The sequence below is a fragment of the Alexandromys fortis genome, unplaced genomic scaffold (assembly GCF_014885135.2).
Source record: "Alexandromys fortis isolate MF-2015 unplaced genomic scaffold, M_Fortis_MF-2015_v1.1 scaffold_58, whole genome shotgun sequence".
Taxonomy (NCBI): Eukaryota; Metazoa; Chordata; class Mammalia; order Rodentia; family Cricetidae; genus Alexandromys; species Alexandromys fortis.
This window is the reverse complement of record NW_026067940.1, coordinates 8,102,973-8,130,951: the sequence shown is the minus strand read 5'-3', so window position 1 is coordinate 8,130,951 and position 27,979 is coordinate 8,102,973. Positions and strand designations below refer to the sequence as shown.

The window sequence follows — 27,979 nt, the reverse complement described above, 5'->3', positions numbered from 1 at the left end:
GTGAATAAATGTCTAGCCATGGCTCTCACAGCCTGCTGACTTTGAACTGCTAGAGGATCCTGACAGTCACCAGCTGCAGACACTGTAATAGCTGGAGACACAGACACCATTTAATAACTTCAGAACCATTTCTCTAGAAACTTTCGAGTACACTTTGGAAAATACTAACATTTGTCTATCTGTAATGTACCAAATGATGCCTTTTTGTATGTGAACTGAACACTTCATGGCACCTTTTAATTAAAAATAACTTTATTTTATTACAAAAGCAGTTTACGTAACTCAGACATTTCAGCATGGTTTTACTATCCAAGAGAGATCTTTTCTCCAGAGAAATACATCTCTTGGTTTGTAATAAAACCAATGAAAACATTTCAAAATGCACTGCCATAACATTACTGTCATTCTGTTACACACATCGGCACTTATGCTCTACAAATTTAACTTAAGGTGATACTACTACGGATATTAGGCTTAGGATTCAAGCCACCTACACGGCTAGCAGCACACAGAACATACATGACATTCTGATTAAATACATGCAAAATCCTCACACACAATAAATAGCTTCATAAAAATACCATCTGATCATCAGAAAGGAGTGTACTTCAATGCAGAAGGCAGCCCTTGTCCTACCATGTGCTGCAAGCAGCCGAGGGAAAACTGCCTACACCAAGCAGGGCACGGGGCCTCCCTGCAGGTGATGCGCATATAAAGCAAGCTGCAAGTTGGGAGACACTGAACTGCCTGCAGTCCCCATCCCACTCGGGTAACCGTCTCCAGTATTGTCCACAGTATAAAAAAACGTGTAGAAAAAGCTGCGTTTCAGGACTTTCCTTGCTATACTATTTCTCTGCCCAACAAGTGAGCATTTCAAGTGAAAAGGAAACAAATAAAAATAAAATGACAATACACTAGATTCTATCTGTAAGGTACCATACACGGTGGCTTCTGCATTGTTCCTCAGGGATAAATAACAGAGGTGCAGCAGGAGTGACGGTGTGTTTACGTTTGACAGTGATCTAGTTACAGCAACTGGATTCGTCTGGAAGGGACATCCACTCACTGACAAACAGAGGCCACGCTGCATTTGTCAAGTATCATGGGGGAGACCAGCTGGCCCCAGTAGTGACAGACAGACAGAGGCACCCATCGCAGGGCCACTGCTCCTGCAGTCATGGCCACGGCTTTCCCAGAGACCACAAGGGCCATGTCTGCCTCTGCCCATTTTGAAATTTAAAAAAAAAAAAAAATCCCCAGTGTAACTTATTATCAAGAAGGCATCTTTATTTCCCGGTGGGATAGAGGTGGTCCCATCTAGCCTTCGTTCCCGACCCCTCAGGAGGTACGGAATCAGTCCTCTCTGGCCATGTGAGGCACAAGCCTCGGAGAGAAAACAGTAGCTACACGAGAATGAAAGGCTGGTCCCCTTTGGGGGAGCCTGGCAGCCAGACCCTGCCAAGAATATGGAGCAGGAAAAACTTCTCTACATTAAATGGGAGCCATGGATAGTACTCTCCTGTCACCAGAGAAGAGGCACTTGAGAGCCGAGTTCCTGACAGCCTCTATCTACCTGGTCACCTGTCTCTTCTCTCATGGCAAGAGGTAACCGCTGACACTCTTATTGCACTTTAGCCTGCTCGCCTCCAACGCACGCTCTCACTGAGCAAAAGGGCCTTCCTGAAGTTCATCCTCACCCAGAAACCAGTCCTAAAGCAGTGCATTCGCAGGTCGGGCAAATCTCCAGCTAAGGATGCAGGCGGTCCTAGGTAGAATATTGAATGCCTAAGTAAAATGGCATTTGCAAATTTGGGTCAACTGAGGTTAAGAGTTAACTGTTTCGGCTGCTGAAGAGTTCTGAGGCACCGTGCAGTGATGAGCCTGTGACGCAGGAGGGGAAGAAACACAGTCAAGGTTTTCCAGGCCTCATTTCCGGAAGCCTCAAAGGAGAAGCTCCCGCTTAATTTCCTGTTCTAGCCTCAGTGATGCTGGCATCCCAGGCTTTTTAGCAGATCCAGTTCCTCGGAGAGGTCTGGCCTCGGCTCACACAATCAGGAGAGCAGTGTGAGGGATGCCACTGAGGGGCGTCTAGGCTCAGTCAGCACATTCTGTACTTCCTAGGAATCAGAAAGAGAAGCAGAGCCATTACACCACAGCCAAGAGATGAACAAAGAAAAGCCAGAAGAATCCATCCCCAACCCTCGTAAGCATGTGAGGACACACTGGTGTGTCCGCACACACCTTGACCCTGGGGACTCAGGTAAACTTGAATGGCCTAGCCATGTAATGGCTTCTTTCACAGAGAAGCTGACCTTACGACAACAGTAGGGTGCACGTCTGAGTCAGAACTGGACTCTAAGTTACATATCTGAGATATAAACCAGAGGTGGGTTGGATCTCTGTGGTGATGAATGCTGTATCAGCCAAGAGACCACACACACACACACACACACACACACACACACACACACACACACAGTAGCAATGTAGCCACAAGCTATATGGCTTCTGAGGAGGGTCACAACTGTTATGGTTACCCCAGTCCACCCTGAAATCAGCAGCCAGAGTAGGTCAACTTCTTCCCATGAACTGGTATTTAATGTTTACCTTGTAAGAAATTCTTTCCCTTAGAAAGCTTGTTTCTGAAATATTAAACGTGCCTATGAATTCAGTCACCCAGGGATCTTGTTAAAATCCTGGCTTAGTAAGTTTGGAAGGAAGCCTCTGATTCTGAATTACTAGTGAGCTCTGGGTCCTTGCTAGTGCCCTGTGGGGTAAGGCAAGAGAACAGTGGACACCCATTGGTCTTCTGCTCCAGGAGGAGTTAGTACCATCTCATACCATTGGCTGAAGTCTGCTTAGAAACAGGCAGGACATATTTTAGAAACAACTGCTTGGCAAATTCTTAAAAAACTCCAAAAATTTTCTTTACAACATATAACAAAAGTTACATGTAGTGTGTTCTATTGTGGTTCTTAATTCTTGCACAAGTACAGAAGGTGCAAGGGACTTGACAACTAAAGTTGATGCACTGCCAATAATGTCCTTCCCACTTTCGCCCAGAAGGTGGTGGTAGAGAGCCATGCTTATGACCCTGGACTCCAGGCATTCTGAGAACTTACACTGGTTTGCTAAGTCTCAGTTTGTCCAGTATGAGACAGTTTTGGAAGACAGTAGATGAGAAGAACTCAAATACAAACATCATCATCATTATCATAATAATAATAAAAATAATACCAGAAGCCTTCAGATAAGGTCAAGTTATTCAACAACTTTATTAACCCATTCTATACAGGCATGCACATAAAACACATTTTAAATACAATTATATACACGTTAAATGGACCCAATGCAATATTTCACTATCAATATCACAAGAATAAATCAGAATGTTACTAAGGATTAATATTCTCACTTTTAGGAGAGCTGTGCCTAAGAAATCTGCAATAAATTCTGTTACTGGGCTTCCCAAGTTCAGCCCATTTCCATCCAAACCAGCAGTGCTCAGCCCCTCTCTGTATCACATGCCCCACTGTGATTGGTCCTTTGCTTTTGCCACAGGGAAATCACCACATCTGAGTAAAAAAAAAAACAAAAAAACAACCCACACCCAATTCAGATGCCTCTTTAAAAACTGAGTCACCTGACTGTTAGTCACACCGGTGAAAGGCTTAAGGAAAGAACTACTCTGGCCCACTCTCGGGATCACTTTGTGAATGCACACTTCCCTTTGTATAAGATTAAGGACAAACACAGCAGACTAAAACCAGCAGCACTCTCAGTGAGGACACAGTGGCCTGTGACAGGGTCATCTGAGGACACATTAGGTTCAGGAACAGTGAGAAAAGGGAAGTCCCGCCTTGTAAGCAGCAGACCAGATGAAGCAACTTCAAGCAGAGTCAAAACTTAACTGCTACTGTGACTTCCGTAAGTCACAGCTCTGACGACATTACCTTAGCTAGACTCACAAAATCACACGCAATCTACAAAATCATCTTTTAAAAAATAATGAGAAGTTGGTCACTATTATATAATAATTATCTATAAAAAGTCCAGTGTATAGAACTTCTTCATAAAGGAAACATGCAAAATATTCAGTTCCTTCCTTGAAGGAATTATAGTAATGTAAATAGACTACCAGTCAGGACAGAGACATGAGAGACAGGAGGCAAACAGACCTCTCGTCTTCTGGACACTACAAAATGAAATTCTTAGCCACACTTCCAATGAATGTCCATCACTTCTTGGGAAAAGCCAAGATCTTGCGTGGCAGGCCTGCTACCTGGCTCAACTGTTACATAATTTTAAAATAAAAAAGCTTTAAAACACAAACAAAACGAATACAAGGAAAACTGGGTGGCTCACTGAGACTTCAACAAGTACAATGTTCTTCTGAGACTGGAAGGGATGAAACCCATCACTGGAGCTACCTCAACTGCCCATGGGACTCCCTGTTCACCAGTCACTCCAGGCTAAAGAGCTTCTCTGGAACTCAGAGAACTCACATGTGTCTCAGAAGAATCATCAGGCAGACTTATTCCTTAACAATTACAGTTTTCTCAAATGAGGTGCCTGCGGATTAACTGTGGCTTTCAAAGAGGACTATTCAGATTCTTGCCTGAAGTTCCACCATTAGGTCTAGGAACACAAACACGCTGCAGGCCGAACTCTGACTTCTCAGGAGCCAGCGGGAGTGGTGAGCACATACATAGCGCGTGTCTAGAGATGATGCGGTGACTCTTGTACCAAGGGAAGAGGCACTACATCGATGTCCAGTAGAAACAAGATAGGATAGAAACAGTGCTCTAAATTTAGATTCTTTGGGGTTTCATTCAGCTTTGATTTTAAAAATAAATAAATGAACAAATAAATACAAAATATTCTTTTATCTTCCATTGTACACAGGTAGAATTTACACAGGTAGATTCAAGTCTTCACCTATTCCCTCGAGAACAAAACTGAAAGCCTCAACACAGGGTACCCACAAGTCATCTCTTCTCTGTAGGGCTGGGACACAGACACAAGCATAGCAGGGTAATCTCCTACCTGCAAGTAACAAGGGGAACGGGAAAGATGACAAGTGGGACTTCCCTCAACTCTGGAAAAAAGAGCCCTTTCCAATGTTTTCCTGCTTCTCTGCTCTGCTCCTCTGAAGGATCTGGCTCTAAAAGCTCAAGGATGTTGAAACCCCTGCTGCTTCTCAGCAACTTCCACTCCCTGTTATCCAGAGATAACAAGACTACCCCAGCTCTTCTTGTACCAGAAGCGAACTAACACAGGGGAAACCGAAAGAGCGAGGAGTAGACAGAGTCAGAATGATCACCCAGTGAACCGCGCCTATAGACGGTTCTTACAACAGGGGAGCCTAGCTCCAGGTAGTCAGCAAGTCTCCCCTTGCAACTAGATCCTTAATTCTTGGGTCAGGGTTCTCCCTCTCCCCACTCAGTAGCTCTGAATTACTCTTACCTGGCAACAGAAGAAAGGACTGGACGCCAATTTAGACCAGAGCTGCTAATGACTAAACAGTAGACAAGGGAACCATGTAAAAGTGCCAGACCTACCGCCCAGTCCACATCTCATCCTCACACTGTGAGAGGACATCCCAAACCTTGGGGTTTCACAGCCATAGAACAAGAAAACAGCCAGAAGGCAGGCCATCCTCTACCCCCAAATCAGCTCTTCTAGCCTGTTTGCTTCTTTTACAAATATTAATTTATCAATTACATCTCCTGTCTTTTTTATTTTTACTTTCAGTATTTCATACATGAGTACTGTATTCTAGCCCTCCTACTCCCTGTCCAACTCCAAAATTTCCCCTACTCTCTTTCAAGTTCATAATCCTCCTAGTTGTTATTGCATTCATATGCATACATACACATACACACACGTGTGTATGAATGAAAACCCTCTAGATGAAGAGCCACAGGCAATCAACAGTTGCTGAGAGAGGGAGACAGTCTTCTCCAGAACAAGCCCCCATAGGTTATCCAATCCCTATTGATCGGCCCTAAACACACACACACACACACACACACACACACACACACACACACGCCTGGCTCTTAAGGGTTGGCTTGTTGTTGTTGCTGTTTTGTTTGTAATCTCCAGGGCAAGGAAAATGAAAATGTTTGTTTTGTTTTATATTTTTGCATGTGTTTTCCTCACTAAGGCCAGTGCCCACAAACAAAGGTCAAGAGGGGACAATGAACAATACCTAACAGGAATTGCCAGTTTCTTAGTCTTGGCCAAGTTTCAGGAATTTAGGCAGTCTGAAACAGACTGAAGCAGCTACGTGGGATGGAAGGGTGGAGGGCTCAAGGCCAGAAGTCAGTAGCCTGTGATGATGACCTCCATTAGCTCATGGCTCTATCTCCGTGTACCTTCAACTTGCACGAATTCTCAGTGTGGGCCCAAGGGTACGTGTTTAAGTCAGTAATGTGTCGCACATCGCCTGTAATGCCAAGGGAAAAGATGGGGCTAGAACCTAAAATACCTTTCTAACAAAGCAGCCTGCCTTTGAGGGGGTAACTCATTCAAAACTGTGCTCTGCTCCAGCATCAGAACCAAGAATTCAGAATTTCCAGTCTGATACATATTTATCTAAGATAACAATATGCTGGTATTTTCTATCCAGCTTCATAAAGTGAGATTTTAAAAAAAATATTTTGTTTAGTTTTATTTCTGTCTATGTGTGTATGAGCTGCACATATGAAAGCACCTGGGGAGCCCAGAAGAGAGCATCAGAGTCCCTGGAACTGGAGTTACAGGCTACTGTAAGCCACTCGACATGAGCGTTAGAGTGGAAGAGCAGCTTGGCTCTTAACAGCTGAGCCATCTCCCCAAGGACCTTCTGACCCTTAGTGGCCTGACCACTAAAACAGTAATTTAAACACCCACATATCTAGGCTCCAATACAGAGATCTGAGGCAGTGCTCAGCCTGACCAAGGGAACCCAGGCAAGTATGTCTTTCAAAAATTCTCCAGAAGAGTCTGAGGTCTGTCTCTGGATAAGAACCATGCAAAAAGCTTTTATCCCCAGACAAAATCTCATAGAAAACTACTACTCTCACCAGTTGGCCCCACATGACAAACTGAGAGGTAGGGAGTCACCTGTCTCTTCTGAAGAGTCTCCTGAAACCTTTAGATCTGTCCCTTAGAAAAGTGAACTCAAGTGGACTGGTACTGAGCTCAACAGACAGGGCCCTGGGCCACTGTAGAGAGAATCCCCCTTAAGCAATAGATACACAAAACTCCCGAGAGCCAAGCCTCAGGAGACTCCTTGGATTACTGAGATAGTTTCTCAATATAAACAAAATGCCCCAATAAGAGAGGTTAAATTCAAAACTTTTTTTATGCTCAAAAAATAATTTTTCATGTAAAAACTTAGCTTAAGGAAATCATTCTAAAAAGTATCGGTAAATGGGGAGCAGCTTTACTGAACTTATTGACCACCCTGCCTTCTGCCTGGAGACATTCAGGGCTCAATGTTGGATCCTGGTGCTTTTACACAGCCCCAAAGTTCATGGGCTGCATGAAAGCTACTGGAATTGTGAAGAAACTGAGAGCCACAGGACAAAAAGTCTGAACCGTGAATTTGTGAGAACTAGACTTCACCCTACCCAGCCCCACTCCACAGCCAACAAAGGACTGTCTGGCTCCTCGAGTTAGTAACACAAACCAAAACATGTCCACATCCTTAGAGCCAGCTCCCCAGGGCAGCAAGAACTCAGGGCTGTTTCTCATGGAAAGAGGCAAGAGCTCTCACCCTGTCCACTTGCAAACTCCAGGGCTCTCTGTGGATGTTCTGCAGCCTGGGCTGACCCTTGCAGGACCTGGCTGGAGAGGAAGGCAGAAGGGAAAGGAAAAAGACTCTCCCAGTGCAGATCCAGACCCACTTGCAGACAGCAACAATGGGGCTCAGACTCCTATCAGCCATCCCTTACTTTAAGACACCACAATGACATGCAATACCCCAGACAACCCAAAGCGAAGCTATAAGACACGGAAGTCAAATGGAGTATAGGGAAAGATTAAAAGAACACAGGTGAAGGACACATGGGTTTTCTATCTCCCTCTATTCAGCACTCCCTCCCATCCCACCCTCTTCCCCCCCCACCACCACCACACCCACACACACACACACACACACACAAACACACACACACACACACACTTCACAGAGACATTAGTGGGTCAGACATGAGGAAACAGAAGAACCAAGTCCATGACTCATGCTTGGCTCCTCGTCCTTCAGACCATCCCATCTGGGAACCTGTCCTAAAAAGACCCAACTTGCCATCTTGCCCCTGGCTGAGGTGTTTACACTAGAGAATGTCTAAGGCTGCTCTGCACACGCATGAGCTCATATTCCACGTTCAGATTAATGCTGGGACGGGAGTGGGGTAAAGTTAAATGACTTCTTGGCTGATTAGTGGCAAGGGCAAGAGGCCAAAGCTGGAGGGAAACACACAATTACACCACCGGAATGCTGACTTGGGTCTTCGGCTGGTCCGCCCCTTCTTGCATGTCCAGAGCTCGGAGAGGGCTGAGGGGCTTGAGGGGCCGGCTCCCAACACTGTAATTTCTTGGACGCCTTATTGTGTTCGAACTGGACAGAGGCGTAAAGCTGTTCCTTCTCATCCTTACAGGGGTTTGGCTCTTGGGGAAGTTGTGCTGATTGGAAATGGAGGGACACCACACACGTGAAAGCCACACCAAAACCTTACCCACGCTCCTGAGCCTAACCTTCTTCCTCCTGCTTCTCCACACACGGGGCCAAGCAGGGCAGAGTCTGAGCCCATGGCCCCAGAGGAATAAAAGGGTCATCACAGAAGACCTCTGGGGACCACGTTGAAGAGCAGTAAGGGAGTCAACAAAGGCGTTTGCTTAAGACCATACAAGTTACCAAGACCAGACCAAGGAGCTGACCTGCATCTGCTGACTATACTGGCAGTGACTCCCTGGACCCTGCTTTATAAATGGAGACATCCCTGGGACTGCAGCAAGGGAGTTGATACATTTCACTTCAGCCAAACGCTTTGTATATTGAACTCAATTCCCAGGAGCTAACTCTCAGGGCTAAGATTCATCAACGAGACACTCATTTAGAAGAACTAAAAATCCCTTCATCTTTCCCTCTCAGAAGTAAGGAGACCTTTACAGGCCACGAATTCTGGATTTTTTTTCTTTGTACATAAAAGAAACCCAAGTCTCTGGATACAAAGATTCAAAGACTCAAGGCAACCAGGAAATACTTACAGTTGGCTTATCACGATGTGTGTCCACAGCCTCCACATTGAGTTTAATTGTTTCCACTTTGCAACCTGAAAAAAGGAGGAAACAAAAGCTGTCAGAGCGAGGCATGGTGGCTTACTCCTGAAATTCTAGCACTTGGAGGCTGAGGCAGGTGGATTGTCATGAGTTCCACACTACCTGGAGTGCCAGGCTAGACTCAACTAGTCCCAAAAAACAAAACAAAATAAAACCAAGAAATAAACAACCAACTAAAAGAGAGTAAGGGTAGAGAGGACAAGGAAGAGAGAAAGCCATCAAGAAACAGCTCAAAGAAAACTTCAGTCCCAGCATGGTCGAGTATATGCTGGGGGCCTATGTGTACTCCCAGAGAATTGCATGTGCATATGCTCTTTTCAAGTGCAAGCTACTAACAGAGCATCCCTGCTCTACAAAAAGCCATCTATCCTGACGTTCCTCAGTCCCCACCTCTCCCCAGCTCAAGCTCATAGTTACCATAGGCCACAGGAGTAAGTTTGAAGATGGTGTGAAGAGGACACCTCAAGTACGGTAATTCATCTGAAAGAAGAAAGACCCGGTGAGCAAAGTCTTAGTATACAGAATAAGGTCATCTGAGGAAAGGAGAATCTAAGGGGCTCATGAGAATTCTTTACCCTGACCACATGGAGCAGCACAGCCCCTCCCCTAAACTCAGCAAACTGCTGAGTGATAAGGAAGGAAATAAGGCCCATGTAGATCTGAAATGCAAGTTAAAAGGAAGGGGCTCTGCAGCCAAGGCCTCCTGGAAAGGACGACTATGGCCTACCCGAGCACTCAAAAGCAGCCAAAGGCTTCAAGAGGCCTGAACTTGAAGGACTGGGGAAAGCCAGGCCACAGCAGTGCTTCCTGCTGCTGTTCTAAAACAAGTGCTCTACCCCAACCCGAAGGCTCAAGACAGTTCTAGTAACCAACCCGCAAGAGCTAGACAGACAAACTGCACTATTCAGCCGCCTGCCTGGATGCTGCCAGTAATGCCAGCTGGAGCTGGCCCTTAGGCACATCAGGAAGCATCAGATCAGTCATCCTCACTGCTGGCTTTGGTGGCAGCAGACTGGAGTGGCTGACCAACGGCTGCTGGGAGCTTCACACTGCAGCCTCAAGAATGCACTTTAATATGAGTGGAAGAAAAGGAGAGCCAGTGGTCAAGAATCCTGGTACCACCAAGTCCAGCCTTGTCCCTCTGTGTGCGCTTATCCCCTCCCCCATCCCTTCCCTCAGACAGCACCTGCTCCTTTATCCAAGAAGTAGGCCAGGAGGCAGCGCATGACAGCCTGGTGGGAGATGACGAGGATGTTGCCCTGACGCTCCAGCTCCATGATGACAGGCTCGAGTCGCTGCACCAAGTCCTGGTATGACTTCAGAACAAGAAAGGAGAGCTGGTGAGAGGCCAGGTGCATGCTGGCAGCCAAGTAGTTGGCTATGCTCCAGAATCGAGAGACTACTCTGGGAGGCATGGTGTCTCTGTGTTGCCTAATGGCTCCAGCCCTGGTTCCCTCAGACTATCCAGAGCTTTCAAAAGCAATATTTAGACTCAAAACCACAGTTCAAGAAATGCAAGTGTGAATACTTCCCTTTTACTCACAGACACTAACAGGCTTCCTGAACCTCTGCCATCACACGTCATTTACCTTCAGCACATGGACCCTAGCTTAGGAAGCCATTTCAGTAAGGACAGCAGCTAAAACATGGTAAGGAAGAAACCCATGCCCCACGCTTACTTGGTCACTCTATCTGCTGTAGGAGTGGAGTAGAGGGAAGAGAACAAAAAAGGCAGCAACATGATCATGCTCACTCTTAACATTCTCTGTCACCCTGTCTGCTAGAGAGCTTCAAAAGCTAAGGAAATGTAAAGCACTAACTGTCTAGGCTGAATTAAGGTGTGGCTGGCCAAAGGCAGGAGAACAAAGGACTGTTAAGTCACCCCTTCTCCTCCCCTTTAGAAAAGTGCCCAGCCAAGCAGCAGGCAGCTGCTCCAAGTGAAGGAAGCCTCACCTCCCCACCAGGGTATCGATACAGGTACTTCTCTTGATCTCGAAGTGCAAACTCCTCTGGGTACCGTTTCTCAATCTCTGCATAGGTCATCTCCTCACACACGCCCTGCAAGAGCCGTACCGACTCATCAGGACATGGGCGGGCCAACATCAACACATCCCAGACGAGGACCATGACACTGAAGAACAGCAGTGCCTCACTATGTGTGGACGCCATGTGCTGCACCTGCCTGTGGCCACAAGTCAGGGGTCACTAGGTGCCGTGGAAACGAGGCACTTCAGAGAGAGGTGGTTGCTCTAGCTTGAGCGGCCACTCTGTCCTACTATTGCAAGGAAAGCCACAGGTCAGCAAGAGTCTGCAGGACAAGAGGAGCAGGAACCAGAGGAGAGAAACTGAGGGGAAGAGAACCCTTGTGGAATGAATAAAAGAGAAGGAGGGAAACAGAAGCAGCTAAGCTGAGCATGGTGGTTCATGTCTGTCAGCACAATATTTTGGATGCTGAGGCAGGAAGATCATGAGTTCTAACCCAGGACAACCTGGGTTAGAGTGAGTCCTGGTACCAATAAAACAGAAAGAAATATATATTTGAGCTAAGCAATAAAGAATGCCAAGAAAAATCTGGGTAAGTATTTTCTCAGAACTGCTGGCTGGATGATTAAAGCAAGTATTACAGAACTGGGTAATTAGGAATTACAAAATAAGTCCTTGTTAGCTCCAGTCTCTGCAAGCACCAGCAGTTCAGGTAAAGACTGGAGTGGATCTCACCTTGGGTTCAGGTACGAGAGCAGTCAGGAAGCCCTGATGAGGAGTAGTTAACCCCTTCCTCGTCTAACCTCTGAAATGACTGGATTCAGGTTCCTCAGTTTCTAGTTGATGATTCTAGTTCTCTAAGCTCCTCAAACTGTAACTTCTGGAAGTGTCGATGAGAAATCCCCACTCACAGCATCGATCTCATTCAGAATCTTCCACTGCTCGTAGGTCACCCCAAGGGACTCAGCGGTCTGAATGGTCCTCTTCAACTGGCTCGTCCACACCTTGAGGTCCTGGATCTCCTGCTCCTCCAGAAACTTCTTCAGAGCCTGAGCAAACTAGGGTTTGGAAATAAAAGCTAAACAAAGAAAACCCACACACCACGCACACAGTACACACAGAGACTACTAGCCATGGTCAAACTATAAACCCAAGAGGAAATGAAATTCAGCTGGAGGATTCTGTGTGACGCCACACATAGTGCCCAGTAATCTCTGATGGCTGAATGGTCACAGCAGAAAGGGTCTCAAGTGACCCGCACTTTAATCCAGAGCTAGGTACAGTAAGCAGAGAACATCCTCAGCACTGTCTGTGAAACCACAGCCTAAGCCCAAATGGGATTTAAGCAGGAGGGGATAAAACAGATGACCTCCATCACGCCCTTCTAACTCTAAGCTCAGGAAATCCAGCCTGCTGGCTAACTGCTCACCTGCTTGCCTCGAAGCGAAAGGCCAGAGTCACCCCCAATCTTTCCCAAGAGATTGAAGTCACTCTCTCCATGCCGGCAAAGGTAGATGGTGCGAGGCTGGACGTGGATATTCATAAGGTAGTAGACAATTTTACTCTGGATGTAGTCCTGGACTCTGTTGACCAGGAATCTCTGGCCTACGTTTATCACCTTGATGAAAGACAGATCCCTGAAATAGGGTACAAAGCAGAAATTCACAGTAAGAACATCTGAAGCCAGGAGTGAGGCGGGCAGGGGAGCAAGGCTATCAACACCTGTTGACAAATGCAGCGCTTTGGAGGCCAAGAGGAATGGGGCTCGAGTCTGACCCTGACTCCAAACAAATGAACAAAGTGTATGGGGAGAATGAGTTGTATACTGACTGGTAGACCCTCAGCTCTTCCTTCTCTCCCAATCATTGCCATGTTTATAGAACAACCAAATGTTAAGAGCTAGATTACATCTTTAAATTAAGACAGCATACAATTTATTGAACATCCAACAAGCATACACTCTCTCCTTGGTGTCTATCCTGTGCCATGAAATATGTGTAAGTATGGGAAACAGAATCCAGGCTTCCCAGACCTAGACTAAGTGACTTGAAGATTTTGCTAACTTCAAATTTTGGTGAGACAGACACATGGGCCCCCACATGACATAGTCAATATCTAGAGAGAGCATGGACTGGGAAGGGGGGCGGGTTAGCCAGGGTACCTGTTGCACCCTGAGCCACCTAATCAACCTCTCTCAAAGACACTGCCGCTATTTGCTTTGTGGCCATAGAATTTTTCTTAAAATTAAAGTAATGAGCGCTTATTCAAAATAATGATCAGGAGAAAAAGGTACAATACGGTAAATCACCCACTGACCTACCACCAGAGATAAAGTCTATAAACACATACACTTATAAACATAAATATCCTTCTGGTATATCTCCTGAGGCCACCTCTAGGGCAGTGCTGTTCAGTCACTTATTACAGAAATGCTCCTCAATATTTGTATTCTGGGAACTCCATGTGAAGAAAATGAAAAGCTCAAAAATCTAATGAGACTGCTGCAGTGATCGAACACTGGCTGGTTTTCATAATCAACTTGACTGGGCACTAGAGACACACACCCCTGGGTATATGTGTGAGGGTGTTTCCACAGAGACTGAATAGGGGAGGGACCCTCACCCTGACTGGACAGGTCTCAAGAGTCCTGGACTCAATCAGGAGAGAAAATGGAGCGAGGCATGGGGCCTCACACCTGTGACCCCAGCACGAGCACTGCCCTGCGCTCAAGGATACACATACACAGTGATATCTTGACTCAAAAAAATGGGGTAAGAGGGGGAGACAAAGCCAGGTGAGCGCTACTTCTCTGCTTCCTGAGCCTCTGAGATGTAAGCAAGCAGCACCCTTCCACTAGCACGGGTGGGGGTCAGTCCTGCTCCCATGTTTTCCCTATCATGGGGGCTGTTACATGCTGACGAGCAATCCAAAACAAACTTCTCCTCCCAGAGTTTCTATGGCAAGTGTTCTGCCACCGTGAGGAGAAAAGTAGTGGGTATAATATTATTTCATTGAAATACAATCCCAGCACTATGGAGGTGGGAGAAGAAGGGTTAGGAATTCGAGGTTATACTACATAATATATAGCAAGTTAAAGGCAGCATGGACTGTGTCTCAAAAACCCAAACACATGATCTCGTAAGCCAGTGTTCTCACAGGTTTCCATATATACACTGCTTTTCTGCAAGATGGACTTAACATTTCACTATATCCCACACCAGGCAAATCGATCTATATTCCATGCCTCGCTGCCATGAGACATTACCACAGCCATGATGGCTAGCACTGATGAGACATTTCTCCTTCATCCAGGCAGTGTCCCTGAATTTACGTAATATATATGTAATAAGCATATATATTAAAATACAAATTATTTATGATAAACTTTAAAATGATGATGCATCTCTAAGAGATATCCTATAGCATTCTAGTTCAGACTTGCACTTCTTAACTTAAGATGATTTGGGTCCCTAGGAGACATCTACCAATATCTGAAAACATTTTAGTTGTCACAGTTTAGAGGTGTTCCTGGCACCTAGTGGACAGAGGCCAAGAATACACAAAGTAGTCCCTATAACGAAGAATTCCATAGTTCAAAATGTCACTAACGCTTAGGTGGAAGCCCTTGCTCTTAAGCAGTGGTTCTCAACTTTCCTAATGCTGAGACCCTTTAATACAGTTCTTTATGTTGTGACCCCCAAACATAAAATTTTCATTGCTACTTCATAATTGTAATTTTTCTAGTTATGAATCATAATATAAAATCTAACATGCAGGATATCCGATATGTAACCCCTGTAAAAGGGTTGTTCTACCCACAAAGAGGTCCCAACCCACAGGTCAAGTATGGATATGTAAAATATACAACACACATAAATATCTGTGCTGGACAGTTTTATGTCACCTTAATATAAGCTAAAGTCATCCGAGAGGGAAGAACCTCAATTAAGAAAATCCCTCGGTAAGATCAGGCCATAGGGCATTTTCTTAATTAGTGATTGACGGGAAAGGGTCCAGCACATCGTAGTTGGTACCATCCCTGGGGTGGTGATACTGGGTCCTATATGAAAGCAGGCTGAGCAGGCCATGAGGAGCACCCCTCCATGTCCTCAGCATCAGTCAGCTCCTGCATCCAGGTTTCTGCCCTGCTTGAGTTCCTGTTCTGACTTCCTTCAGTGATGGACTACAATATGGAAGTGTAAGTCTAATAAACCCTTTCCTCCCCAGCTTGTTTTTGGTCATGGGGTTTTATCACAGCAATGGTAACCTAACTAAGAGAGTATCCCAATAAAAACCTTGTTCAGTGAAATGGCAGAAATATCATAGGTTTAGATTACCAGAAACAATTAGAGACCAGCAGGGAGAATGACACTTTTCCTCCTGCCTCAACCCTCAGATCATGGTGTTGAACCTTACTTATCATAGTTGTCTGGGTCAAGGGGCTGGTAAGTGACTTTGTAGCACTCGATTCTCTTCAGGAAGTCCTCCATCACATTCTCCCTGTTCCTTTCAGGGTAGTCAGGGCTTGACACCTTTACCTCCTGAAAGCACAGGAACATAAGGGCCTGGTCAGAATTCTGTTCTTAACAGCCTCCGACAAACAGCCGCTGCTAAAAACAGAAGAAGTCCATACACAGCTTTTCACTAGAGCACTGGCATTCCCCACTCACTGGACTCCCTCATCCTGTCCTGTGACCCTGGCAACCAAGAAAGGGAAGACAACTGGGGAGTCATGTGCCTGCCTTTGGCCAAAGGACAGAGGGAGTCACGCTGCTAATACTACTTCTGAGCCCTGGCCCCTTTATGTATTTGCCTGCAAACACAGAATGGGCTCCAATTTCCCCCTTCTGCTTCACAGAATAGGGTATATGACCTGGTATTTGACTTAGGAATTACTGCCTCTTCCTCATATAAAGTAACTCCAGTTCCTATGATGGGAAGATGCCTCTAGAAAAGCATACAAAGATGCCTACTTGGCACAGAACAAAACAGCCTGTCCAGTGAGTACTGTCTGGTGCTGTGCCCCACAGGGCATAAGAGTGCAATAGTCAAGGCTGATCAGAACACTGGACAACTACTGAATAAATAACCTTCCTATCAGGGTGACTGAACAGGAAAAAAAGTCTACTCTGGCACAATATCTAGGTCTCACCAGCAGGAAAGATCACAAAGCCAGAACACCCACAGTCTAAGGTGTTCCTCATTCAGCAACTTATTTTTAGTATATTCCTCGCAGGCCCAGGTTCTTTTCCCAAAAGAAGAGTATAAAGGTACAAAATGTTCTCAGATATGGGGGCTGGAGAGATGGCTCAGAGGTTAAGAGCACTGCCTGCTCTTCCTGAGTTCAATTCCCAGTGACCACATGGTGGCTCACAACCATCTGTAATGAGGTCTGGTGCCCTCTTCTGGCCTGTAGGCATACATGCAGACAGAATATTGTATACATAATAAATAAAATATAGAAAAATTATTCTCAGATAAAGAAGATCTGTTAGCTTCCTTCTTTCACTACCCAGAATCCACACACATACACCACACACACACACCACACACATAAACCACACACACCACACATATACACACACACACCCAAAAACCACACACACCACACACACAGACTGAGACTGAGTGACTACAGGTGACAGGGATGACACTCACCAGAATATTGGCAGCAATGACATCAGGGTCATCACAGACAGATTCCACAAAGAATACCTGGCCATGGAGCAAAGGCATGATAAACACGTCAAAACGTCAGGTTGTTAACTGAAAGCACATACTCACCTACTCCACCCAGCTACCACACCTTCAAGATTCATAAAGTGGCCTTTAAGGCCTCTTCCTTTAAAAACAGGTCTTACCACATCCCCTGGACCTTACAAGCCAAATAAAGGTGAGAGAAAGGATCTAACAAAAACACTCGAGGCCTTGGCATATGCCCCAAGTGGACAACCAGACAGCTATCCTAATCCTGTGCTCATCAGAGTCAAAGGGATCGACAGTCCCACCTCTCCATCCCAGTTCCCACCCCGCTCCTGTCTCTTCTTCCAGCATAGAGTCAGCCCACCTTGAAGGCATTCTGCTCAGCAAAATTCAAAATCATGTCCCTCCTCTCCCGAGTGGTATTGGTAGCATCAAACACCTAGGCAGAAAGCATACAAAGTAAATGAACAGGAGAAAAATGAAACGGTGCCCAAGGCCGACTCCAGGTAGAGATAAGTAACCAGGATGCTGGGAGAGTGGCAATGAAGGGGAAGCAGACGAGGCTTACCGCAATCTGCCCACTCTCTTCAGTAAAATAGGCCTTAACATCTTCCAGTGCTACCAGAGCACACTGTCTGCCATGAGAACAAAGGAAATCAGCGAAAAGAGCTAAGATCAAACGAGGCTGGAGACAGCACACTCAGTGTGGGAGTCACTTCCCATTCGATTTCTTTACGGACATGTTTTCCCCTAACTAAATCTTTCAGCTTTCCCACGGAAGTTTACACACCGTCCTACAACTTCCTCCCTGTCCAATTTATAGGCCTTATACCTCTTTAGGCATCGCACAAAAGCATCTTCTAGAGCCCTGTCTGCTACCCACGTAACCCAAGCTGATCTTATAATCGAATCACATCCATTAAAATGCTCCTAAGACATTTCCGGAGGAAAAATGGGGGCCCTAACACATTCAGTCTCACACCTTTAAAACAAAAAGAAGAAAAGACTCACTTGCGGATCTTCATAGCCTCTTCATTGTCATGACGAAAGAAGTCATAAGACTTATAGGACTTGACTGCTTCACGCCGATAGACCCCAAGATTAAACACTGCAGTAAAAACAGTACAATGCCCCACTAAAGAAGATGTCTTGGCCTAACAGAGTGGCCCATGGGATGGAAAAAGCACCATTGTATGTCAAACAATACCAAACTAAGACAAGTTGGGTTAAAGCCCTGACTTATAAGAAGAATGTGGGCAAGTCTAAAGCTGAGCTTCTCTCTCCTCAGCTACTGTCTAAGCAGGGTACCACTAAGGTTCAAAGACAGGGCACATATGCTAAGGGTTCTGAAATATCATATTCTCATTAATTCTGAAAAGTTCTATCAAAATTAGGATGATCTGTGTAGGCCTGGAGGAGACACGTCTGAGGACAGGAAACAAATCCAGTAAATGAGGAAGCAATCTTGATTTTCATCAGAAGCATTATAGGACCTCGCTGTTAGAAAGACTAAGTCTCCCAGAGGCCTGTGTGGCCCCAGAACTAATCAACCCCCTTCCCAAGGGATGAATGGCCTGCACCTACCTTTGGTGGGTACCCCAATCCAGTTGAGGTAGCGTGTTAGTTTCTTGGACACGTAAGTTTTACCCCGGGCTGGCAAACCAATCATAACAATGAGGGTTGGGGAGTTGGTCATGTAGGAAGCCCATGCTAAAAGAAAATGAAACAGGCAGAGCTAAATGACTACATGTCTCCTGAGCTTTATATACTACACGAGGAACTTCACAGTCATCATCTCAGAAATCTACAGGGCGAAGGTTCAGGAAGAATGAGATGGCAAACTGAGGCTATATTTGGCATATCCTCTTGACACAAAGTTAAAGTCATGCAGACTTCCATAAAGTACCCACACCCAGGCATTTTTTCCCCAAGTCTTCAGAGAGTTCCCAAGATGGGAAAAAAAATAGTCAAGATTAGGAAGAGAGAGAATACTAATAACATTGCAGCTACGATTCTATCACCCCAAACCAGACTGACTTTAAGAGAGTCCCAGATCCTACCTGGAGGATCCCACAAATCCCTCCAAAGCCAAGGCAAACCTTTGATGCAAAACGAACCCTGCCTCAAGCTGTTTTGGCCACAACACTCAGGTCATGAACTCCTCCTCCACTTTAATCTCTAAACCACAGTGATATTCAGTAGCCAAAGCCTGCAGGATAAAGGTCTGAAGAGACTCCATAAAGGTTAGGATCCAGCACAAGACCTGGAGGCCTGCCTGCCTTAACAGCTCATATGGACAGGAGATGACTGGTGGTGCCCTTTCCGTAGGGATGACCTCTCTCCTTTACAGTACAGGCTCCTTTACAAATACCAGGGCCTAGACGGTTAGGGACTTGTACAGCACAAACACTGGAATCCAGACCTGTGCTTCCCAGACAGTTTGTCTCCGTAGCAAGAGGCCTTTTTCAGTTTGCTCAGGGGACTTTCTCCTCCCTGCACATGCGCCCCAGAGCGGAGTGGAGAAAAGACCTGCATTTGCACCTCATCAACTCCTTTCTTGAAGCCAAGCCCCAAGCTGATGTTACCAGGGAAAGCTCAGACTGTAGGCTCTCTCCATTGAGAAAGACAAGAAAAGGGGTGAAAAACTACCTTAACCTTCTGCTTCTAGCTCCTTTTCCAAAGGGATCCTGCAACATGTGTCACCTAATGGTGACAATGCCTCTCTAAGGCTAGGCATCTTTAATGCTTCAGTGAGACTGATCTTACTGTGCCAGAAACTAAGACAGCGGGGCATTTTCCCACACATGTGTACTAAGGGTCTGCATCCTCATTACAATATATGTGTATTGCTGCTGGGACACCTCCCTGTTCCAGGGATCATGGGAAGAGATATCCTAAAAGGGAGATATGGCCCACCATGATGTGGGAGGACAAAGGCACCCACCTAATAGATACACAGTTCAGAACCCACTGGGCTGCTCCCTGCCTTGAAGAAGGCCACTTCAGTCTCCTTAGAGTCTTTACTTTGTTTAGCTTTGCTAAATAAACTTCTGCTTAAGCATTCTATTAAATGTCTCTATGAATTCTTTCCTTCAACAAGAACTAGGAGACCACTGACCAAGAGTCCAACCCCTGTAGCACGGGGGAAATTGCTGACTCTGGACAGGAGCTCCAGCAACATAGGTCACGGAGCAGTCTAAGCAGCCTTCATCTCTATCTACACAAGGAGCTAGGAGGTGAGTAAACAGCACCTTGTAGCCTCTGTGGGCATCAGTCCCTGAGCACGGACCCCAGCAGGCAAGGGCCTGCCTGGCATTAGGTCTGAGCCGTCTTCATGCTCTTCTCCTCTGAGCGTGGCTGACTCGGCTCATTAGCCGCACTGCAGGCCTCTCTGCCCACATCTTCTAGCCCATTAGGCACGTCCCCCAGAGGAGCTGCTTCCCTCCCTGAAGAGCAGAGAGAAAGCACGCTTGGGAGCTGCTCAGAGAGAAACCAGGGAGGAGCTGCTCTGTGTTCCCCATGCTGGGCAGAGAAAGCTAACAACAGAAGGAAACAGGGTGGGACACAGGCACTCCATATCCCTACTCTTCAGCACGGCTCCTCCTGCCTCAGCCTAGAGCAGCTACGTGTGCGCGAGCACATATACACACACACAAGCATGAATGTGCATGCGCGCACACCCACATCCCTGCTAAAACCAGGGCTTCTCATTTTCTAGGGGATAAAAAAAAACAAAAAACAAAGACAAAAACCCAAAGACTATTCCCACCTCACACTGCCAGCTGGTAACCCTGGGAGCTTGTCCTGTTGAGTAGAAGCACCCCTGAGCGTGAATGCAGGGACTTCACACACTGACTGACCTAGAGATACACAGCATCTCTTGACGTAGAGTGGAAAACTGTTCCAACCCGAAAATTCTTCTATCATTTTTATACAGAGTTAAACTTTACCTAGCTTTACCAGGCTTCAACTCATTTTCTCTTTATAAACATGCCTAGTCAAAATGAGAGCCTGACAGTTTCTTTCACATAAATGGAAAAACTAAACCCCAGAGAACTTAAGAGCTTGGCCCATAGGACCACAGAAGAAAGTCAAGGTCAGGCTTCTTGACCACATTACTGATCTCATGACTGCCTATTCAGTCTTATCTGCTAGTTCTTGGCCATCATTTTAGCACCTAACAAAAGGTCCCATGGAAAATATAACTATGTTCTCCAGCTTATCTGGGAAGATGTCTGGGAGGGGCCAGCAATTAGGACGGTTCCTGGTCCCCTCATCATCAAGGACATTTTCCATTATCCACATTAAACAGGCCCAGTATTTTGAATGTGCAACCCATAAAACATTATCATCACTGCTATCTTAATTTTATTCATTAAAATTTATGAAACCTGATTATCTACTGCTGTTTTAACTGATAAGTATAAAATAATTAAGTTCAAAGAACTGTACCCAAATACTAAGAAAAAGAAAACTGAGGTTTCTGTCAGGCAATGCAGCCTTAGTTAGGAATAGCCAACCTCCAGCAAAAGCATCTCTTGAGGCCCGAAAGCTTCAAGGAACACATACAACACGGTCGAGGAACACCACTGGGGCTATAAGGCTCCTTTTACTTCCGTGAGAGCACTGCTGATAGGAGCATGCGGAAGTATGAAGGTGTCCACTGAAGCATTCTTTAGGACAGTGAAAAGTTCCAGTTAATTGGCTGAGATTCACTCAATGAAGAAGGAGGTCAATCTGGATTCACCAACATGAGAAAACTAAAAAAGAGCAAAATGTGTCCTAACTACTTACAAAGGAAATGGCATCAGAACAGAATAAGTATATCATGAGTCTACCTATGTTTGGTAATGGGATACACCAGAACTAAACACCTAAGAGAAGTGAATTTGACAGAGATAAGAGAAATTGGAAGAGATTTTACTTTCCATGTTTCCTTTTGGAATTAGGTGAGTTTTCCTCAACATGTACTACTTTTATAACTAGGGTTTATACACTTGTCTTCTCCAGATCTATTCAAAATATTTTAAAAATAAAAGGAAACAAAAGATGAAAGAGAAAAAAAGACTTAATAAGGAATGCACACAGAACCCTCACTTCCTGCTCTCAGAGACTCCTGAGACCACTAACCTAGGTACCTTAAAAGGACCCCAGCTAGCACACCTACAACCCCATCCCAGGAACAACTCCTTGGAGGTCTTGGCTCCTTATAGTCATTCTCTGGCCTTGAAGCGAAGCCCAGTCACTCCCCAGACTCAAAATTAGCAAGCAGGTTTAACGAGCAGCAAAGAGACAGCAGCCGAGCTATAAATAAAGCGGCACGAGGCAGCCGGGGAGTCTATAACAACCTACCTTCTCCACATCATGCGGAATGGTGAGTCCAGGTCTGTCAACTTAGGAATGATACCTACTGCTCAGTGAAGTTTAGAAAAAGAACACAGTAACAGAACAGAACAGGAGCCGACTTATCTACTCTCATTAGGAGGATGGACCAGAATAAGACGTTCAAACTGCTGAGTCTTTGCAGGGCAGAGAAAATAAACTAATATTCTCCCAAGGATCTCGCAATCTCACAGTCCAACCATGAGATAAGAAAGGCAGGGTACTAAATGACAACTCAGAGTCCTTGAGCTGGGGAGAAAGAGCAGTTTTAAAAGAGCAGAGATTAGAAAAGAACAGCTAGGGCCAGGAGCAGGGAGGAGTCTAGAGAAGATAAAGAAGACCTAGAATTGGCTTCGTAATCAGAAGCACCAGGTAGAAGAGTGATGGAGGGGTTAGGGACGCAGGAGCAGCTAGCTGGACAGCAAGGCAGAAATGTGAGCCAGCTGGCTCTGATGGCACCCCCATCCCTCTCCACTGTCTTTGGGATTACATACTCTAGGAACAGGGGTACATTCCCTTTAAGAGAGCCACACTGGGTCAGAACATGTGAGTAAAAATACTGCCACACAATAGGAAACATTCTTCACTGAAAAACACTTCTTTACCAGGCTCTTAAATGATGAATATAATGAGTCTAATTCTACTTATATGTTTCAAGAGTAAACAGAAAAGGTAGAGTCACTTGTGAAAAATGACACACAGCTACTTCCGGCGCTCATCTGAGTGCTGGTCTGTATGGACCTATCTAATTCTCACCTCACTCCCGGGAGAACCATTTCAGTATTTCCACTTTATAACAGAGTAAACTAGGTTAAGAGTGGCGGTGGACACCTTTAACCCTAGCACTCTGGAACTAAGGGAAGCAAATCACATGTTTAACACTGATCTGGGCTACATAGTGGGACCTGTCGAAGGAAGAAAAGAGGAAAGGAGAGAAGGGGGCCAAAGGGGACAGAAGGCCAAAGCGGGGGGGGGGGGGGGGGGNAGGGGGGGGGGGGGGGGGGGGGGGGGGGCGGCTAACTGAGGGAGAGGAACATTAAACAAATTGCTCACAGGAGCACAGCTACGAAACAGTAAAACCACTATTCAAACCCAAGCAGTGTGACTGAAGGGGCTACAAGTAAGCACCTTGCTGCCTAGTTTACTCACAGTTTGCCCTCGGGACTGGCTTCCTGCCCTGGCAAAGAAGGGAGACCCTATCCACAGAGGTATGCCAAACTCAGTACTATGACTGCATCTACCCAGGCCACATCTCATGGATGGCAGAGAAAAGAGCACAGAACAAACAAGAGCAGGACACCATGACGGAGCCTCTGGGGTAGAGTGCCTGGTCTCACGCTGACCCCACCTCCTTCCACCTGCCATAGCCAAAGCACTTCTTCCTAAAGCGAGAACTGACCAGAAGGGTTCCAAAAGAAGGTGTATTCCATAACGAAGACCAAGAGTGCTAAAACACATGTGAGGGTTCCAGAAATATCTGAGGACCAATGCCCCAGTCTTTTAGGGAACTCTAGAACCTTGCTTAGGAATGTAAAGTCAGGGGAACGAGAAAAGATTCTTCATTCCCTGCCACCATTTCCGCCATCTCTGCACTTAGGGGAAAGAATCTGCAAAATGCAAGGCTAACCCTGTAAGAATGTAAGGCACCCGAGACACTGATAGTGTCAGGGCTCATTCCCCTCAGGCTCTAAGTAACAGGACCTGTAAGGGTTTACACCTGCAACGTGTTTGCTTGTTTTCTGAGACGAGGTCTTACTCTGAGCAAAGTACTTAGCTGAGTACAACCTTGAACTTCTGACCCCGCCTTTATATCACCAGGGCTAGACTAGGGGTGTGTACCACCCTGCCTGGCTTCTGCCCGCAACAGAGTGTCCGGGATCTAGAACACAGTCCAGGAGATAAAGGGAAACTGAGAGACTGACAGGCCATGTTAGTCCTGTACCTTGTCACTCGGCCATCCTATGTTAGTCCTGTACCTTGTCACTCGGCCATCCTACGTGTTCTAAGCTTCCAACATCAGGCAGGTGCTCCCATATCTAATGAAAGCAGTAAGAAACTCTGGACCACACAAGCAGTCAAACTCCAAAGACACAACTCACTAAGCCTACTTGTTTGGGGCAGGAAATGGCCCACTGTAGACTTTGTTTTAAATCCTATGTCTGATGTGGGATTCTTCTCTGTATGCTGTGAATACCATCGGTGAATAAAGAATCTGCCTTGGCCTGTTGGGGGGGGGGGGGGGGGGACTAAACTGAATATTGGGAGAACAGAGGCAGAGTGAGAGAGAAGCCATGTAGACCTGCTGGAGATAGATGCCGGAACTTTTCCCCGTAAGCCACAGCCTCATGGCAATACACAGATTACTAGAAATAGGTTAAATTAAGATGTAAGGGTTAGCCAATAAGAAGCTAAAGCTAATGGGCCAAGCAGTGATTTAAACAGAGTTTCTCTGTGATTATTTTGAAGCTGAGCAGCCAAGAACCAATGAGTGGCTCCCTCCAACATATGTCAGACACAGTAGCACACATCCATACTCAAGAGGTTAAAAAAGAAGACTTGCATGAGTCACCGGGCAACCTGAGTTACACAGTGAGTACCCAGCAAGCCAGGGCTCTGTAGTAAGACCCTGTCACAAAATAAATAAATGTAAGTTGTCATGCCAAAGAATTACTATTCGCTCCCACAGTGTGAGAGCATCTAGAATACAAATACAATTCCAGGACAAAAAGAAAAAAAAAAATCCTACGAGGGGGCTGTCTTCCAGAACTCACAGCATTTCTTCCCCGCCTTCCGAAGGTTTGAGGTGTGAGATTTACAGCTACTGCTGCTGCTTCTGCTGCTGCTGCTCCTGTGTTCTGTGGAAGATGAACTATTCCCAGACATGGTAGTTCTTCAGGAGGCACCTGGGGAAAGAGAGAGAAGAAAATACAAGGAAAGCGTCCCTAAAAATAATACAGAGATTAGTGTGCTACAAGCAAGGAGCCCTTATGGAGATTCAGGTCCAGCCTCTTCCTCCCAACTCAGATACTTGTTCTCGGATAAGTCACACACACACCCGACTGCTCGCCTACAAAGCCGCACTCCAACTTTGTATTTGCTTGCTGACCTTGTTCACACTTATATCTCAGATCCCGCAAGTCTTCCAACAATCTTTTAAACAGAAGATTTTCCTATCATGATTGCTCCATTTTGTTTTATAGACAAATCAAAGATAACCAACTAAAGTTCTCCAATTTCCTTGACCTCACATTCTAGTTTTAAGGCTATGGAGAGTACAGGGAACCAGAAGTGATGTGGGGGCGGGAATAAGGGCATTGTCAGGAAAGCACTCTCGAGCCAAAAGTAAAACTCAATCTTGCAGAGAGAAAAGAAATGAGAATGGGAAGAGTGGTGAGAATAGAAGGGCAGGGGCAGAAACGTGTTCCCTGGAGGATGGACTGTAAGGGGACTGGGGTTTCCCTAGCAGGTTCAGTTCTCCTCCGGTGTTCTCCGTTCTCAAGTCCTCCTCCCTACCCTCTCCTATTCACCCCCTGGGATAGGCGGAAGAAAATGACTTACCTGCACAATAAGTCTTGGGTCCTAATATCAACTAAGGAGGGAAGGACCGGGGCTCAGGTATCAAACCCAGATAGATACCGAGGAGCTCGCTCACTCAAGACAAAAGGTACTATTAAAAAACAAAGCCAAAAAATAAATAAAATAAAACCCTTGCACTGCTCCTCGCCTGACAGTACAGATTCTTCAGTGCTCACACCAGCTGGGGCTCAGCGTCCCTGAAGATCTGCACGCGCAGGAGTGCCGGGGGAGCTACACTTCCCGAATGGGCTGAGCACCACCGCTCTGCAGCTTAGCCGCGCCCGCGCAGCACCCCATCCTCGAGTCCAGACTGCTCAACTATCGCTCACCCTATTCGACCTGCCCTATTCGCCCTCCCGGCTGTAGACCCGGTGTCGCCACTGGAGCGCCGCGAACCAACCTGGCAGACTGACTCTAGTCCGGGCTCCCGGGGTGGGGGCAAATCACGTGCTCCGTTTGGCTCCGCCCACCCGCGCGTCAGCCCTCACCTGGAGGCAGGATGGACCAATGAAGCATCTGCAGGGCAGGAGGCGGGCTGCTGGAGAAGCCGACCTAGCTCCTGGAGGACCTGTAATCGCCTAAGGCTGCCAGTTTCCAGACCAGCCTACTCAGTTGAGCTTGGTGGCATCGTTGCTTGGGAACAGATTGAGCAGGCAGGGTTAACAAAAAGCCTTACCTTTTTTTCTTATTCTCGCGAGACCTATTTGACTGACATCTTGAGTGGGGGGTAACTGGTGAAAACGAAGATTAACGCCTTCACTCCTGAAACCCAGCTAGACTTGGTGGTTCCCAAGACCGGGGAGGTGGACATTTGCTTTTAAATATGCCTTGCTGGCTACTAGGGTGCAAGAGCTAAATACAACTTATGATCAGATCCTGGAACCTAAGCCACGTATGCTTGGAACCGGGAACGTTCCTGGACCTAGGTGACTCCAAATCACGTTCCTTATTTCCTCCCACTACCCCGACCCAGACTAATTACCTATGGTCTTATTGAAGAACCAAGGAGGAAAAGTGCACCTGATTCTAGTGTCGGGGTGGGGAGGAAAAGACTGGCTGTAATTGAGTCATAGGGGGAGGCTTTCAGTGGGTTTTCCACGTTCCAGAACTACTTTTCAAAGTTACCCCCAGCACACCGTTGGTGCTTGATTCCATGACAGTCCCGTGTGGGAGCGGGGCGGGGTGGATACTGCTTTAGCTAAAGGCTGAAAACTGAACGAACGAAGGTGCTTCTACTCGTTTCTTCTTTACCTGGGTATCAGGTCATCTTCCAGGCGGCCCGAGTATGCGTTTTTACAACCCCAGCGTGTTAGAGCATGCTATAAACTCTGTCATTATTTGGCGTTTACTGCACTTTTTTTTTAAGTGTTCAGTCTCGGCCTCTCGGCATACAAAGCTGGACAATGGCTAGTGTGCCTGGAGTGTCTAGTGTGTCTTCTTCCCCGTCTTCTGCCTCTCAGCCACAATGAGGACTTCCTGTCGGGCTCCCAGGAATCGGACTGGAATCCGGGTGACAGCAGTTCGTCCTCTTTGACACTGCCACCACCTGAGTGAGGCAATCGCCTTAGGCACAGCTGCTGACCTCAGACAGTCTTTCTGAGGTGGCAGATGGACGCTTTCAAGTTCGTCTCACCGAGGAAGTCCGGTCGTCCAGTCCTCTTAGCCTCGATGAATCAGTTCGGTGCGGCCACGAGGCTCGTCAGCAGTCCCTGACTGCTTGGCAGGTCCTGTGACCTTCCTTGGCATGTGTTTACCTTCTCAGCCGTGAGTCGGCTTTTCCTGGTGTTTGAAGGGCTGCTTTCATCATTTCCGACCTCCCTGCAAGGTGACACTCTGCTGGGCTAGACTCGGGAACTCCTTCCCCGCCCTCCTCCCCGGAGCATAAAGGCTGGCGGACGCCAAGGGCACCACACCGCAGCGCCCGGGAAAGCTGGCCTACTTCCAGCCTCCAGTTCCAGCCGCCCTTGCCACTTTAAGAGCCCGTGCTCCGGGAAGAGCCGAAGCC

General features: G+C 46.5%; 1 protein-coding gene across 9 annotated transcripts; it reads right to left on the bottom strand.

The window, feature by feature from the left end:
- Positions 1-234: 234 nt before the first annotated feature.
- Positions 235-27,914, bottom strand: Pfkfb2 (6-phosphofructo-2-kinase/fructose-2,6-biphosphatase 2). 9 transcript variants are annotated; one of them, XM_050147855.1, is made up of 16 exons: positions 27,226-27,370; positions 25,170-25,301; positions 18,601-18,726; positions 18,028-18,124; positions 17,585-17,651; positions 17,381-17,455; positions 16,972-17,028; positions 15,730-15,854; positions 12,743-12,950; positions 12,225-12,371; positions 11,284-11,388; positions 10,517-10,646; positions 9,748-9,810; positions 9,259-9,323; positions 8,494-8,673; positions 235-2,117 (listed from the first exon to the last, which is right to left on the bottom strand). In XM_050147855.1, the coding sequence occupies exons 2-16, from the start codon at positions 25,279-25,281 to the stop codon at positions 2,052-2,054; spliced, it is 1,623 nt and encodes a 540-aa protein (XP_050003812.1). In that variant the 5' UTR covers positions 25,282-25,301; positions 27,226-27,370; the 3' UTR covers positions 235-2,051. The 9 variants fall into 9 exon arrangements, with proteins under 9 accessions (XP_050003812.1, XP_050003811.1, XP_050003813.1 ...); XM_050147854.1 differs by lacking the exon at positions 27,226-27,370 and adding an exon at positions 26,463-26,596; XM_050147856.1 differs by lacking the exon at positions 27,226-27,370 and adding an exon at positions 26,375-26,460.
- Positions 27,915-27,979: the final 65 nt, after the last annotated feature.

Coding starts and splice junctions, on each gene's coding strand:
- Pfkfb2 (XM_050147855.1), bottom strand. CDS start 25,281: ATGTCTGGGAATAGTTCATCTTCCACAGAACACAGGAGCAGCAGCAGC. Junction 17,652..18,027: donor GAGGCTATGAAGATCCGCAA/GTGAGTCTTTTC, acceptor TTCTCATGGCAG/ACAGTGTGCTCTGGTAGCAC. Junction 2,118..8,493: donor CGGACCAGCCGAAGACCCAA/GTCAGCATTCCG, acceptor TCTGATTCCTAG/GAAGTACAGAATGTGCTGAC.